Here is a 16877-nt window from a genome sequence, read left to right on the forward strand (position 1 = left end):
AATTAACATTTTCTTCAAGGTGGTTTGTGTATTACGCTAAGTACTAAAGAGATAAATTGGATGTTACAGTATGATATAAGTAAAACACATGTTGAGTACCAAGTTACAGGTGTACATGAAATACTTGAGGAAGTTCAGATGAAGAAGTTCCTTTCAACTAGACTAGGGCCAAGCAGGGCTTTTGGAAATAGCATCTGATTTGGACCTTGAAAGATTGTTAATTGAAATGGAAATGGGAGTTGGGGAAGGGAAGGAGCATACCTGCAAAGAAACAACTTGGAACTGTGTGAGATGTTTGACAGGTAAAGGACATAGAATGCTATTAATAGAATGCTAACCCATAGTGTTGGAATTAGTTTTGTTGAGCAGCCAGTAAAGACTTTTTTAAACGAATTTGTGTGAAACTTTTAAAACTCCTTTTTTTAGGAGTTTTAAAGGATTTGGTGGGGAAGTGGAGAAATTGTAGATGAGTTCATTTTAAGAGTCCTGATTCAGGATAATGGCAGTTGGAATGTAAAGGAGAAATAAAAATGCTGTGGCGGATTCATTTTGATATTTGGCAAAACTAATACAATTATGTAAAGTTTAAAAATAAAATAAAATTAAAATAAAAAAATAAAGACAGTGAAAATAGTGTAAAAAAATGCATAAGATTGTGGAATTTAATTAAGTAGAACTTGGCAGATTATTTAGAGGTAGAAGAGTAAGGGGAAAGATGGAGATGGCTCAGAGTTTTAAGCTTCGTTATTGAGAAGATGGTTATACCAGTACAGTTAATGAATCTGCTACTGGGGAGTTTGGTAAGAGAAGGATAACCTTCATTCTCTGGCCATCATTTAATCTAGTAACACATCATTATCTAGCTGTCTACTGTTAACAAAGCAAACAATCACACTTAACTGAATCAGTACATTTGTTTTTAGGAGAATGGAGCCTAAGAGTTTTGTAGTATTATAGCATAAAATGGGAGCCTGCTGGGCTGCTGTCTGTGGGGTTGCAGAGTCGGACACGACTGAAGCGACTTAGCAGCAGCAGCATGAAATATTTCTGTTTGATGATGCCTGCTTTTTTACTAGTCATAGGTTATACAGTTTAGGAACTCTGTTTGACTGATAATCTTTTTTGACCAAATCTTGTTTTTCATAAAAGTCCTAACTAGTCTCCTAGCATTCCTGTCAGTTCTGTGGCTTACTCATTTTCTGAGTTTTGATTTTTCTTAACAGTTGATTTAATCTGGATCTGACAGGTTTTATGTTTGAATTTTTAAACTTGTCTGATATCTTTATAACCTCAGTTCTCATGTTGTGTTTGCTATGATTTCTATTCTAACATAAATCTCTTGAATGCTGTTTATAATATGAATATGAAATAAAATGTAGTAGATTTTATAATAATACTGTATGTTCCTGGCCAGATGTAAACTGTAGATAAATCTACTTTAAGTGGTTTTATGGAAATAGTAAAATAATACACAGATTTTCTCTTTTGGAGGTTAGAGCAAGAGGATGGCTTGTTGAGACTGGTGGTCCCTCACTAAAGAAGTGGAAAAGTGAGGTTTACTGTTTCTTTGTTGTGTCTAGAGTTTGAGGAATAAGGTTAATTCTTGTGTCCAGCACTTAAAGTGTGTTTAATTGTGGCCTTAGCTAGAAGTTAGCTAAACCAGAAATTACCAAGTCAACACTGTGTTTAATAATAGTTTAGATTTTGGCTGGAGTGTAAAAAATACTTCAAAATGATAAAAAGTTAAAGGATCTATTGAGATTGTGGATTTGTGACATTTAGATTTACTATTATAATTATTCTGAGCTCTATTTGCACATGATTATAGTAAAGATAATTTAACAAAGTTTTAAATAAGGTCATTTCCTTACTTAACTCATTTTTACAGGAACAATCACTTAATTCCAATAAATATGAAATGATAATTTGGAAATACTGACACTTTTAGAGACCAGGGAATGGGATTGTATTCAGGTGATTCTAAACGTGATTTAGAACAGATTTGTCATTATCTATTTTAATGTTTATTCCAGTTTTAGGTATGTCTTAGTCTTAGATAAGAGATTGATATTAAGTGCCTATTGTGTTGAGTAAAACAGCATGCAAATCCAATCTACCTTAAGGAGAAATTTTAAAGTTGTTTTCTTATCTTTTACCACAGAGAGGTAAAATATATTTGCTTTCCTGTTTACTCTTAACTAAACAATAAACAATTTGTACCTGGGGTACTATTAGCTTTTAGCTTTTTGCAACCTAGAAAGAACCCACTCCAGGACTCTTGCCTGGAAAATCCCATGGACAGGGGAGCCTGGTAGGCTGCAGTCCATGGGGTCGCAAACAGTCGGACACGACTGAGCGACTTCACTTTCACTGTTCACTTTCATGCATTGGAGAAGGAAATGACAACCCCCTCCAGTGTTCTTGCCTGGAGAATCCCAGGGACAGGGGAGCCTGGTGGGCTGCTGTCTATGGGGTCGCACAGAGTCGGACACGACTGAGATGACTTAGCAGCAAGACTAGTCTGCCTGCAATTTCTGTCTATAAAAATGTGTGATAAAGTTTCATATTTATGTTTAGCTTTCCCCTTTGCACTGATAATACTCAAATATTATTTTACTAGTCATTCCCTCTACTTTGAAATAGCAGAGGTTTCTAGATATGAATATATGTACTTTTTCTTGTCCCAAATAGATAACTTCTCTGAACCAAGCACATAAGGCTGTTGCTACTATTAATATTAATACAGCCTCGTACTTTGTAGGGCAAACTCAAGCCACCTGAATCCTCTAGACTGATACTAAGCCATAAACTTGAAGGAAAGAAAATCAGTTTTTCAAATATTTTTCACTTCATCCTCTTCCAAGTAAAATGTTAAATTGTGTAGTACCTAATTAACTTTGCCATAATTGCTCTGTGATCCTAGGTTAGTTACTGTTTCTCATTATTGAGAATGGAAACTTTAAAAATTAATGGAAGTAACTTAGGGCACTAAAAATAAATCCAGTTTTAGAGTGAAAATATCAAGGGAGAATGATGGTGAAAATATACTTCTGAGGTTGCTAGTTGTGAATTATATATGTTTAATTCCAATTGGAAGGGGAACATTGCTTTCATAACAGTGAACTACTTAAGCTGCTTTATATGTACATTTTGGGAATAATGACTGGTTTGTTTATGGCACTGGTTTATTTATGGTTTGTTTTTGGTAGGTAGGACCAAAGACTTGGTGTTGGGAGTAGGGACATCCTTTCCATTTTTAATGGGCTACAGACAGTGGGATTTAATAGTTTTTTCTCTTGATAGGTTTTTTTTTTTTTTAATGGGCCAAGAGATCAAGAGGTGGAACTGAGGTTAGCCTTTCTCATTTGGGGTAGTTGCTACTCAGGATCTAGAACTGGCTACATAATTTGCAAGATACAGTGCAAAGTGAAATTATAGTACTTCATCTTCAGAAATTATTAGGAATATCCAGACTGTAACAACAGAGCATTAAACCATGTTTGGGATGCTGTGTGACTGCACAAGTTGTACACCCACGAAGTCTGTCTTATAAGTACTTTTTGCAAAGAGAAAAGTATACACTGAAGAAAAAAGAATTTAGGTTCTCAACAAATGATTTCCCCAAACCCACATCCTTATTTTATACAAGCTAACATGTTTCTCTTCACCCCCTTAGTTGGGGCTGAGGGGAAGAAAATGCTGTTTGCACAGTCTTTTGTGTGCTTGGGGCTTATGGGCCTTGAAGGATAATGGCAGCAACTAGAATTGAGTTTGTTTATTCATCTCACACCTCTGCGCCTCTTGGAACATATGTATCTTCTTCCCACATCACCACTGGCATTACCTCCATCAGCAGCTTGTTAATGGTGCTAGGAATGTTGACTTATCTGTTCATGTCATTTTAATCCCTGCTGTTTTCCCGAATGAGCTCATAGCTACCATTGGCCTGCCCACCTTATACAGGTCAACTAGATGGAGAAGAAATTGTCTCTAGAAGGGATATATGTGTGTGTGTGTGTGTGTGTGTGTGTATACACACACACTCTAGAATGCCTCTTATTCTGGATGTGTGTAACGTGGCCCTTGTATTAGGTTTGACTTTACTCTAAATATGGCAACAATCAGGTAGGAACAAAACAGATGAAATAGGGCTTTTGACTAAATGGGTAGGGAAGGATGATAGCAGATAACAATATTTTGGTGATGAATGTTAATTTAGTTACAGTGTTAGTTCTTTACCATAGAGGCTTCAGATGTTTTTAAGAAAAAAACTTCATTCTTTGAGGTCATTTGTGTAGTGAATTAAAAAGAAAATGAAATTCACTGAAGCAATTGTGTATATAATGGGCAGAAAGGTGGAAGTGGCAAAAGGACTTATGTTAGAACCCAAAGTAAATTACTTTTCTTGTATATAAAGCTAATCTGTGTACAAAGCTGTGTATAAAGCTGTCTCAGAAAGCAGGCTTGAATTTATCATATTATTTATTGATTTGCTTTTCACTGATCCGGTTTAGTTCTTTAGACACAACTGTTGTAGTTTGTAGTATAGCAGTTGGATGTTCTTTTTGAGGGCTCATAGTCTGTTGTATTTCTGTCTCATTCCTATTTATCATAACAGCTAGCTGTTTTACTGAAAGGTGTATTCTAAAAAATATTTATATGGCCTTACAGCTCAACTCAATTTATTCTTCTTAAAAGTAAAATATTACTACCAGTAGCAATGTGGATCCTTTATAAATCAGATAACTGCAAAGTGTTTTTTTTTTTACAGTCTAATAGTTAAAATTGATCACTTCAAACATTATCTGCCACCCTAAATAGGAAGATTTGAGTGATTGGGTTTATTCATTTCTGAAGAAGCAGTTATACTCAAGGAGAAAAAAATTAAGAATTTCCAAAACTAATTTAGTATTTTTTGTAAATTTCAAGTATACAAACAATGCTAGATTTAAAATACTTTGAAAGAGAAAAACGGTATATGTCTGGTTTGGTTTTTGACAGTAACAAATAAGGGCAAATAAAATTGTAAAGAAAGCCTTTGTATTAATATAACATTATCTATTTGGCAGATTATTCATATAAATAACTTCAATAAACTTTTAGTTTGTTTGTCAGAAATATTGATGAGCCCTTAATACTAAAACTGACTTCTGTTAGTGATGTTGTTTTAATGTTCTAATGATTTCTGGTACAGTCCAGAATGAAATGGCTTTTCCCTTGAGGTAATAAAATCTGTTTTGAGAACATTTGTGTAATTGTCTTGTTTGTACATCATCTTTTTCGTTTAGTGGAACATTTTGTGTTAATCATCTTTTTAATGTAGCGATTACCATATAGATGTCCCTTTTGTGTGCATATTTATAATATGTTAAATATTCTTACATATTTTTCTAAAATTTTGGGCAGTATTGTAAGGGTGACAGTTGGATGTTGTTATTAGAAAAAAAAATATTCCTGTTAAATGTATTCATATTTTATGTTCTAACATAAATGACATTTCAGGGGATAAGAAATTTTAAAGTGATGATGGAGATATTAAGATAATAGAGATATTTAAGTGTAATTACCAGAGGCCTCTGGTTTTTAACATTTTAACTTTATGGACAAGTTTCCAAGGATTCTCAATACTTGTTATTCCCTAAACTTATTTAGAACTCTTAAGTACTAGAGATTCTCAATCATATGCTGACAGAGTTGTCCTACTTTCCAAAGTCATAATACCTTCAAATATTAATTACAACAAAAACTATGGTATTCTCATTTAAAATTTAGATCTGATCATTCATAAGACAGCTTAAACTTCAGAGTTTCTAGAATTCATATAATATCAAAAATCAGAAAAATTCTTGTTTGCCTCTGTTAAAGTCAAAAACATTTCTACACCTCTGAGTAAATATTTCCAGTTCCATTTTTTTAAAGTATCACAGCATCTAAATGTAATTTAAATGTTTTATAACCGACTGGTCAATCATTCTTTTACATACTTTCCCATCACCCTCTGTCCCTCTCCCTCAATTTGCTTTACACACCCAACATTATGGCACTCTGTAAACAAATATTTAAAGGATGGTTACAATATATTTTATTTGTATCTGACAGTAATTTATTTACATTTTAGAAGAAATTTGAATACAATGTGGCAATTTTGACAACACAGGAAGCTTATCAAAGATTCTGTCTGTAATCTCATGATACACCAAATGGTTCTCCTGTTCCATGTAACAGAGACAGGGATTGTGTGTGGTTTACCTTATACATAGGAAAAGAGGAGCTGACATCTAGTAGCACTTAGCCCTTTTTGAGTTCCTTAAACTCTTGTGGTGTATGAATTTCTTTGAAATTCACCTAAATTCAAGTTGCTTACCAAAGCAACTAGGAAGAAAAATGTGCTGATTAGAGAGTATGTGTTACCTCATTCTTTCTACTGGTTGTGAAGAACCTAGTTTCTACATGCAAGCTAGACTGGCAAGTGAAGAAAAGTGTGACTGCTAGCAACATGTTCATTTAAACAAATGATGCAGAAGTGTTCTACAGGAACTATAGTATATATTACACAGTGGTAGAACAAATTTATGTTCGTATGCTGTTTAAATGTCAAAAGGTTAAATTACTGGGTTTTTCTTTATTTTTCGTTGCAGAAGTATTCATTGAGTTCCTACCATGTGCCAGGCTCTTGAATGAGCTAACTAATGAGAACCTTGTAAGATTTTTCTGTTCCAGATTTTGGTTGTTTAGCTTTGAAGCAGCCATTCTTAAATACTTAACTTGAATTCCTGTAGTTCTTTACTTACTAGATTCTTCTTCTGAGGATAAACAGAGCAAGACTGTGAGACCTAGATTTTTCTTTTAAAGAGGCAAGTGACAGGAAGCAAAAGACAGTGGCTTGAATGAGATTTAGGCTTCTCATGGTTTTTAATTTTCTATATGACATTTCTTTTAGCATTGCCACTTGACTACTGTAAGAAACAGTAGTCTGTTTACTGGTTTTGTAATAGTAGCATCTGTTCTTTTGGAACCTGGACTTTGAAAACTCATTTCACACAATCATTGAATAGCCAATTCCTATTCTCTCTTCCCTAGAATTTTTCCAGGGCATTTCACATGACAGGTTAACAGAAGAAAATTCATTTGGACAACTCTTCTGTTACATTTGTTTCCCTTCCCCCTTGGGCCCTTAGAGATAAATTCTTACCATCTCTTCCTGCTAATTGACCAGCAGCACCCTGGAATACTATCATCACTTTGTCCAAAGGAATGGTGTAGTTGTATTTAAAGAATAAAATGTTATGTCCCATCTGTTCCTACCTATTAAAAAAATCTTTTTTCTTTATTAAATTAGATTTTTTAAAATAAATGATTAAAGGAGAAGTCAAGTAACAGAAATTTCAAGAACAGTTAGCACTAGAATTTTGATGCACTTTAACATAAAAATCTTTTTTTCCCCTTTTTAATCACATTTTTAAAATAGAAAATAATGTAACAAATAGTCATCATTTAATTTGTGTTACATTTGTTAACTTATGTGAGATAATCTGGATCTATTTTTCTAGTAAAATAGAACCTATGCTTGTATATACAATACAGATTGAGTTTAAAAATGAAAGTTGAGCATTCTTTGTCCTTTCAAATGTAGGGCTAGCTTATAATTTTAAGAGCTATTTATTGTAAAATTCAAAATGAATTGCATTGAACTTTTTACTAAGTTTTCAAAGTATGTGAAATCTGATTAATGGAGAAGTAATCAAATGCAAACTTGATGATCTTATATAAGATGTTATAGTTTTCCTGGAAGTAAGATTTAACCAGGTGTTAAAATAATGTATTATATGATTGTAAGAGAAAAGATTGCCATTGCTGTGGTAATTGACCACTTTAGTAATTTCAAGTTATTTTAGTTTTATCTTCTCAGTTCTGATTTGGTATGGTTAAGCATTATTTGAAAAATGAGTACAAGAAGTGTATATGCTGATAATATTACTGCTATTAGAGAACCAGCTGCAAAGTTAGTGCATGCTTCAGGGACTACAAATGAATGCAGACATTTTCTAACTTGATTTAGATGGTCTGACCTCCCAAGAAGTATCTGTATGTATGTGTACTTAGAATATGTAAGAAATGTTAAGTCTTTTTCTTCCCCTTTTTAGCCTTAGATTGTAAGCAAAAGAAATCAAGGTCAAGATCCGGAAGCAAGAAGAAACTTTTAACATTACCTCATGGTGCTGACGAGGTTTACATTCTCCGATGCAGGTATATGCCTATATTACCTAATCTGCTCAGTTTCTTCAGATTTTGCTTTGAGACGTACTAGTTATTTTGTTTGAGATTTTTCATTTTTGACTGAAGGTGCATTCTCAAAAATCAAGTTACAAATGAACTTTCAGAGACAGACTTAAAATCTTATATGGCTCATAATATGCTGTACTTCAACAACTAATCAAGTTTTTTATATTAGCTAAGGGCCTCTATGATATTGTGATTTGTAAAAGTGGCTTTTTTTGTTGTGTTTTATTCGTGTTCTTTGTTTCCTTTAATTTGATGTTTTTCAAATTGTCTTGAGTTCCTGCTTATTGGAAGTATATTTTCTCTCCACTTGTACTTCTGAGTGTAGATATACAGACTCATTCACACCTCCTTCCATACTCGTCCTCATGCAGTTTAAGGAATTCTAAATTGAAGAGTGCATTTTTTTCTTTTGGAAAAAAAAAAAAAAGTAGTGCATTTTGGAATTAAGGTGTGTAGATGTTAAGACCTTTTAATTAATTTTCATAGTAATGTTCCCATCTCTGCATGTATTACTAGAGTTAGTATGAATTGGAGGTTTTGATATTACATTTAATCATTTTGACCTCACAAGTATTTAGAAACTGTTGTCTAGTACTATCTTCAGTATAAAGTTTGCCCTTTGTGTTGATGAATTTTATGGGAATTGGGTTTTTTGGGAGGGGGGAATTGGTTTTAAATAAAGGGAATTGGTTATGTTAAGAGATGTTAAATAAAGGGAATTGGTCATGTTAAGAGAACTGTTATCAACTTCTTCTATAGGTTTTGTGGCCTAGTCTTTCGTGGACCATTGTCTGTTCAGGAAGACTGGATTAAGCACTTACAACGACACATTGTAAACGCTAATCTTCCACGGACTGGAGCTGGCATGGTGGAAGTCACATCACTACTCAAAAAGCCTGCCTCCATTACAGAAACTTCATTTTCTCTACTAATGGCAGAAGCAGCTTCATAGAACAAGAAAACCTTTTAAATAGAAAATTTGAATTGGATGTAAATTTGAAATTCTTTGTCTTTTTTTTTCAAAGCCACATTAAATTATCCATTTATAAATACTAAAGCAGGAAAATGGGGAAAAGTGAATGACAGTGACATCAGAGCAAATTGAGTACTTCGAACAGTAAGTAGTCTCTATATTTTATATAGGATGGAAGAGGTTTCTAAGGTTTACTACATTTAGTCAGTTAACTGTGTTCACTCAATGAAAGATCAGTACATGTAAGCAGTTATTAATAAACTGTTGCACATGGATACTTTAAGACAGACTAATTGGAAAATTATGTTTTCTGCAGTGTTACCAGAATCAAGGTTCTGTTTATTCCCCACAAGACTTGCATTGAAAAATAAGATATTATATTTTGTTTGTATATATTTAGTGTTTTGTATAATACCAGGAACTGCTAATTAAATTTACTCAACTTAGGGCATTAAATATCATGTACTTCATAGTTTGAGACTGTTCACTCAAATAGGGCAGAGTACTATTCTATCTAGACGTGTAAGTGTTTTTTTTAAATCACATGGAACGGTTTTTTTTTTTATACTAAAAAGTGGAGGGAGATTTGTTTAAAAACAAGTATTTCTAAAAGAAATATGTACATAGTCCTGGAAATTATTTGTGGTAAGGAAATATTCTTTACTCCAGTTGCATTTCTCAGACAATAAAGTGGTGCATCCATGCTACCTCCTACTTTGTCAACAAAGATGCTATTTACCCTTTACATTTTTGTATCATAATAGATTTTAAAAAAATCTAATATTCTTTATTGCAAGACATCCTTTTGTTAACAGATTTGTTTCTTTTTAATGTTTTACCTGAAATTTGACATGCTTACAGGACAGGTTTGCCTCTTTATTTAACGTTGTAGAAATGTAATTAATAAACAATGCTCACTACACGGTTTAGAATAGGCTTTCTCATTTATAGTCTCTTCCAAATTTGATCAGTTAACAAAACTTAATACACCAATTGAAATATTTCTACATATGATGAGAATGTTTACAATTTAAATTTTAGAACTTGTTTTGGATGTGATTATATGTATGAAAATCGTGTAACACTATTGCTCATGCTAAGAACCGACATAATGGAATTACTGAAATAAATGTGCTGTGAGGAATGGAAAATATGGTGCAGATGTCTTGGTCATGATAAATTGTGGTTCTCCTTTTAAATTCCTTCCAAAAACAGATTAGTTCTTTTAATCTGAAATCAGATTCCTTTACAAATAACAGTTTTTGTATGCAAGCACCATTTCATTTTATTTCATGTAGTATGGCTAATACTATAGTTGAAACAAGGATATGCATTGATACTTTTCTTCGTATGTAAATAAAGTTAAAAGCAGTTAAAATAAGGAGTATTTTGGTAGAGTATATATACATACCTCACTGCCAGTGAAATTGCTTTCCTATGATATATCTCCTTACCAGAAAAATGTCTAAATAAAAAAAGACTTAAGAAAATTATAATGTCTATAGTGTGAAACATTCTTACTTTTATCATTGGTAGAAATTGTCCACTTGAGGTTGTGTTTCATTTGATTTATGTTGTTTATACATAGCTGGTTACTTTATTCACACACTTGATATGTAAAATTAGGAAATTGAACTAAATGAATCATTCCCAACCAATGGTCTCCTGATCCCTGGAGTATATAGTAGATAGGAAAAAGTATTTGTATAAAATTATTTTCATTTTGCCAAAGATGTAATAGAAAAACTGTATGTGTCTCTATAATGATGAGTCTAACTAAAACATCAAATTTCATTAACTTTTGACTGAAAATATACTAAGTCTGTTTTTACCAGTATTCTCGTATTAGGTTTCATTGATATAAATATATTCTATATTCAAATAGAATATATTTTTTAAATTGGAAGTCATACTACTGCATAGTAAGTAGTATTCAGAAATTAAGTGGTAAAAAAAGAATCCTGGCAGGAAGACTAGCAATCACCAGAGCCCCTTTCAACTCTAATTTTTATAGTTCTTTGTTTGATTTTATTAAACCAGCTGTCAAGCTGTAGGAATACAAGTAGAATAGGTAGTTTGACCACAGCTTTCATAAGCAAACAGATTAAATTTTTTACATTAAACTATTTTTAAAACAATGTTTCTTCAGGATGTAAGAAAGAATTAAATTATCAAATATAGTAATTCAAATTGGAAACAGTAAGCCAGAGAGATTCCTGAAAAGTAAATTAAACAAAGAACATTTCTCATAATAAAGATACTTGGGTTACAGAAATTTTTTAATTTCTTGGGGAGCACAGTTCATCTTTCATTTGGCAACTAGAAAGTTAATGATATATTTTCATTTGGCTTCCACTAAAAAATTATGAAATGTTGTTTTAAGTTATATGATAGACTTTCATGTTAAAGCATGTGCTACTTCAGTATTCAGTATTGCCAAATTGTCTTTTACAGTTATTTTATCATTGCCTAAGATATTTGAGCTTCTTTTTCTTTTTTTAAATAGTATTGATTTATTTAATAGCATTAAAATAAAAAAAGTTAACCTCTTCAAATTAGTATTTTCCACTATGCTTCTTTAGAATAGATTAGAACCATGGCATAGCTAATATCTCTATTTTAGATTTCAATTTAATTAGATAGATTTTTTAAAGGACATACATATAACCTCTCAGGGACTGTACAGTTGAAACATACTGATCCAAAATATAGCTTTGATTTTTTTTTCTTACTAAGAAAGTGTAATATCTGCTCATTTTAGAAATATTTAGAAAATGAAAAATGGGTAAAATCACTTGTGGTACTACTACTCAAACACATTTATTGGGTTGACCAAAAAGTTCATTTGGATTTTTCCATAAGATCTTACAGAAAGCCAGAACAAACTTTTCGGCCAATCTGATACTTTTAACAGCTTGTTAATGTTTCTTTCTCTTGTCTTATTGTTTGAGTGTAGTTATAAATGTAATTATTATAAAGTATCCACCCCAGTATCCCATTTTCCCAAGTTTATTTGAAATATAAGTGCTGCATTGTATAGACTAATCTCTGATACTTGATCTTGAGCATTTTCCACCACCAACAACCAGTTCTTTGATTCTCCAAACAATAGTTGGGTGTCCAACAGTTTAAGTCAATTCTGACATTAATTACTTGGAGTTAATGTCAGACTCCACAGGTTAAAGGGGTCAGTCCCAAAAGACTGCCCACACTTCAGATGCCAGTCACAAATATCGGGTCACCCATACTTGAGATGACTGGCTATAAATCAAAGGTTGCCATGACTGACTCTTCAGGTTTGATAATTTGCTAGAATGGCTCACAGAACTCAGAAAAAGACTTGACATTACCAGTTTATTATAAAGAACATAACTCAGGAACAGTGAAATGGAAGAGATGCATAGGGCAAGGTATGCTAGGAAGGAAGGTGGCATGGAGCTTCTATGCACTTTCTGGGTGTACCACCCTACCAGCACCTTGATGTGTTCACCAACCCAGTAACTCATCCCTTAGGGGGGTTATTATGGAGGTTTCATTGTTAGGCTTTATTGATTAAATAATTGGCCATTGGTGATTAACTTAGTCTCTAGCTCCTTTTCTCTCCCTGGTGGTTTCGGGAGGTGGTGGGACAGAAAATTCCAACCCTCTAATCCTCATGCCTTGGTCTTTCTGGTGACCCACTCCCATTCTGAAGCTATCTGGGGGCCCCCAGCCACCTCTCATGTCATTAGCATTTAAAAGACACTTTGATCACCCTGGAGATCTTGAGAGTTTTAGGAGATATGTGCCAGGAACCAGGGACAAAGACCAAATATTTATTTTTATATCACACCAGATGTAACACTTCTATGAGACAAAAACTAGTCAACATCAATAATATTTCAAACCATGAACTATAATTAGCATTCACCCCTGGTATGGAAGGTAGCTATCCAGTTTGTTTCAACAATGGGAATTTGGTGGGTTTTTTTTGAGGGCCAGTTACTGATGTTTAGTCAATAGCTTATAACTGATTTCTTGATTCTTTAGCCTGTTTATAGACATAGGTACAACGTTGTTCTTTCTTGACTACTTTGATGACAAATAATTGAATACTTTTAATTGCTTAGGTAGACAACAGTAATAAGTAAAATTTAATTGATACCTCATTCTTAAGTCAGAAGTCAAGATGAACAGAGTGGTTATACTCTAATGTTACAGAGTTTTTCCTTGTTATTAAAGTTTTAGACAAAGTTTTATACATTCTCCACATTAAAAATTTGTTGTATTTCTATTCTAGTCTTGTTTTTCTGTTTTATAGACTATTCCTTTTTAAAAAAAACATGAAATCATGATCATGCTGTGTAGAAATTAACCATTTATTTATTCTCTAAGCTGTAGATCCATAAGCATTTTCATACCACTAAGTATTATTCCTAAGTATGCTTTAAATTTTTGCATAATGTACCATCATACCACATATTATTGCACCTCCATTGTTGATCATTTTATGTTGTCTCTAGGATTTTGGTATTTTAAAGAGTGCTTTTGATCAACATTCCTATAGTGCATTGTACACTATACACATCCAAAATTATTTTTACGATGAATTTCTAGTAGTAGAATTGATAGATTAAAGAGTTGGATATGGCTCACATATTTGAGGTTTTATATATGAATGTTCCAAATTGTTGTACAGAAGGGCCATATAACTTTATGCTCCTACCTGCAGCTTATGAGTATCAGGCTTACAATTCCTCTTGTCCTTGCCATTGTAGTCTTTAAAACTTTGCTTATTTTGGTAAAAAGTAGTATCTTGTCCATCTTTAAGTGACAAATGAAAACAAAGGAAGTGAATTTTTTATCACAAAGGCATTAACTTTCTGATTTAAAATAATATGAATACATGTGAATATGATCTACTAGATGATGTGTTTAAAATTACTTCAACTCTGATTTTATAGTAGACCAGTGGTATAATAGGGAGTATAAGTGCCCTATACTCCGTAGTCTTTCAAGAGATCTTTGATTATTATTTATTCCAAAAGCTTGTTTGTGTATCAATATGCGTTCTTCTGTGAGTTCCACAGCACTTCTCAGATACTCAAATTGGGCCATGACCACCACCACCACCACCACCACCCCCTCACCCCGCCTCCAGAAGTAAAGAATAGCTATTTTGAAAGTGTTAGTGTTGCCATATCAACTGTCAAGTGGTTTATATTTTTATTACAATTTAGGCAAATTCCCAAAAATCTTCTGACATAAATTTTTTTAATATGGTAGAAAGAAGAGATAGTGTGAAGTTTTGCCTCTTCTGAACAAATTGGTAAAACAGATAATTATTTGTTTTTTAAAACTAGTATTTGATTTCTTAAAGATATAAACCTAGAGAATTAGTTCTTTCTTAAACTATTAAGGTCATCCTCTGATTTTTATTTTTCTATTGATTGGCAGATTTCAACAAATACTTTAAGTAAGGAGCTTTTAGATAATGTTTAGTCCTATTTATAACTTAAAACTTAAAAAATTTTTTTAATTTCATTTATAAAGTCAATATATTGGTTATGTTTTGATAATCTTGGTACCCTGATTTAAAACCTTCTTAAGTACATAAATATATTTTATAAATAAAATAAACTTAATAAATATGCAGAACCTTAAATTCTCTTGAATATTTCAATGCCTCATATAACTTGCAAGTCAAAGTTGACTACTCAACTACACATTTTAAGTAAAATTTGGAAAGTTGAACTATAATAGGCCAGTTTTCTTTTTTTTTAATATAAATTTATTTATTTTAATTGGAGGCTAATTACTTTACAGTATTATAGTGGTATTGCCATACATTGACATGTCTTGCCAGATTACTTTTTGATGTAAAGTTCTAAGCATATGACCATTTAAAGATACAGATTCTTTACCACAGAGCCACCTGGAAAGCCATTTTAATCACCATAAGAACAGAATGTAGAACATTGACAGCACTCCCAGTTCTCCATCCCAATTAAATTCACCCCCTCCCATTCCTGTTATTCTGACTTTTCTAATATACAAGTTGATATCTAGGAATGCATATAGTTTAGTTTTGCATGTTTTTTTTTCTTTTACAGAAGTGGAATTAATACCATATGTATTCTTTTGTGACTCATTCCCAGTTAATGTTATCTTTGGAATTCATCTTTATTTTTCCCATAGCTGTAGTTTATTCATTTTGTTGTATATTATTACATGTCTATATATGACACCATTTAATTATTCATTTTATTATTGATAAACATTAAGGTTGTCTTTGCATGTTTCTTGACTTTTAAAAGCTGTGAAGCTATGAACGAACATTCTTGTCTGTCTTTTAAACATCTGCAAGTTTCTCTAGGGTGGTATATGCCAAAGAGTAGAGTTTTTTGATCATAGAGTATATGCCTCTTAGACAAAGCCAGCCTGTTTTCCAAGATGATTGTACACATTTATACTCTCATGAGGAATTCATAAGAGTTCTTGTTCCTCCCTGTCTTCAATGATACAATTGTCAGACTTAAATTTTTGCCAGTTGGTGAGTGTTAATGATATTTCATTGTGAATTTAATTTACGTTCCCCTAATTTCTATCAGATTGAATAATAACCTTTTTTATGTTTGTTTATTTTTCCTCTTTTGAGAAATAAATTGACAAATTGCCCATTTTTTTTCTGTTGGAGTATCTGTATTATTTCATATTGATACATAGGAATTCCACTAATTCTTAGGTTATTATGTGTTGTAGGTATCTTCTACTTTGTCAGTCTATTTTTCCAGTTGCAATTATAGCGACTATTGATGAACAATTCTTATAATTAGATACATCCTTTTGAATGTTCCTATTTAAAGATGCATATGTTCTCTTAATATTTGAAGGATATTTTTATTGGCTATAGAATTCTATCTAAAGTGGCAGTTATTTTCCCCCTGCATATTGAAGTTATCATCCACTATTTTCTGCCTCATTCTTGCAAGTTCATCTGTTACTCATTTTAAAATAACCTGTCCTATATTTTTTTAGCTACTTTCAAGATCTTTATCTTTAGTTTTCTAAAGTTTTTACTATGAAATGTCCTGTTGGGAATGCCTTTTGTTATTGCCAAGTTTGGGAACTCCGCTGGGCTTCTGGAAATTTCCTAGACCTTGTCTATAAAGTTATTTTTTCTGCCTCACTTTCTAGCTCCCTTATTCTTCTGGAACTCCAATTGATGTGTGTTAAATCCTTCTCACTTGCATCCTCTGGATTTTTTATCTTCTCTTCCCTACTTCTATCTTTATATTTTGGTGTTATATTCTAGATCATTTCTTTTAATTTATCTTCCAGCTTACTGATTTTCTCAGTTACTGTTAAATCTCATCCACTGAGATCTTAATTTTGGTTATGATTTTTTTTCAGATGTAGAATTTCTGTTGTTTTTTTTTTCAGATATGCTTTTCTATTGTTTCTAGTATCCTACTTGAATATTTTATCTTTGAATATGGTCTACATGATTGCTTTTATCTTCTGCCTCTGATAATTCCAGAATATAAAATAATTATGGATCCAAGTTTATTGATAGTTGCCTTTTCTATTTCTTGTTCATGGTGTCTTGTTTTCTTGTGTGCCTTCATGTTTAACAACATGG

At 32.4% G+C, this 16877-nt stretch overlaps 1 protein-coding gene across 15 annotated transcripts in view; it reads left to right on the forward strand.

Moving 5' to 3' along the window:
* The window catches only part of ZNF644 (zinc finger protein 644), a 95985-nt gene extending 85236 nt beyond the window's left edge, over positions 1-10749 (forward strand). For all 15 annotated transcript variants that reach the window (XM_006076098.4, XM_006076104.4, XM_006076099.4 and 12 more), the window contains 2 exons: positions 8145-8247; positions 9043-10749. In XM_006076098.4, coding sequence (XP_006076160.1) covers positions 8145-8247; positions 9043-9235 — 296 coding nt within the window. In that variant the 3' untranslated portion in view covers positions 9236-10749. The remainder of the gene's footprint in view (positions 1-8144; positions 8248-9042) is intronic.
* Positions 10750-16877: the final 6128 nt, after the last annotated feature.

The sequence above is a fragment of the Bubalus bubalis genome, chromosome 6, assembly GCF_019923935.1.
Source record: "Bubalus bubalis isolate 160015118507 breed Murrah chromosome 6, NDDB_SH_1, whole genome shotgun sequence".
NCBI lineage: Eukaryota > Metazoa > Chordata > Mammalia > Artiodactyla > Bovidae > Bubalus > Bubalus bubalis.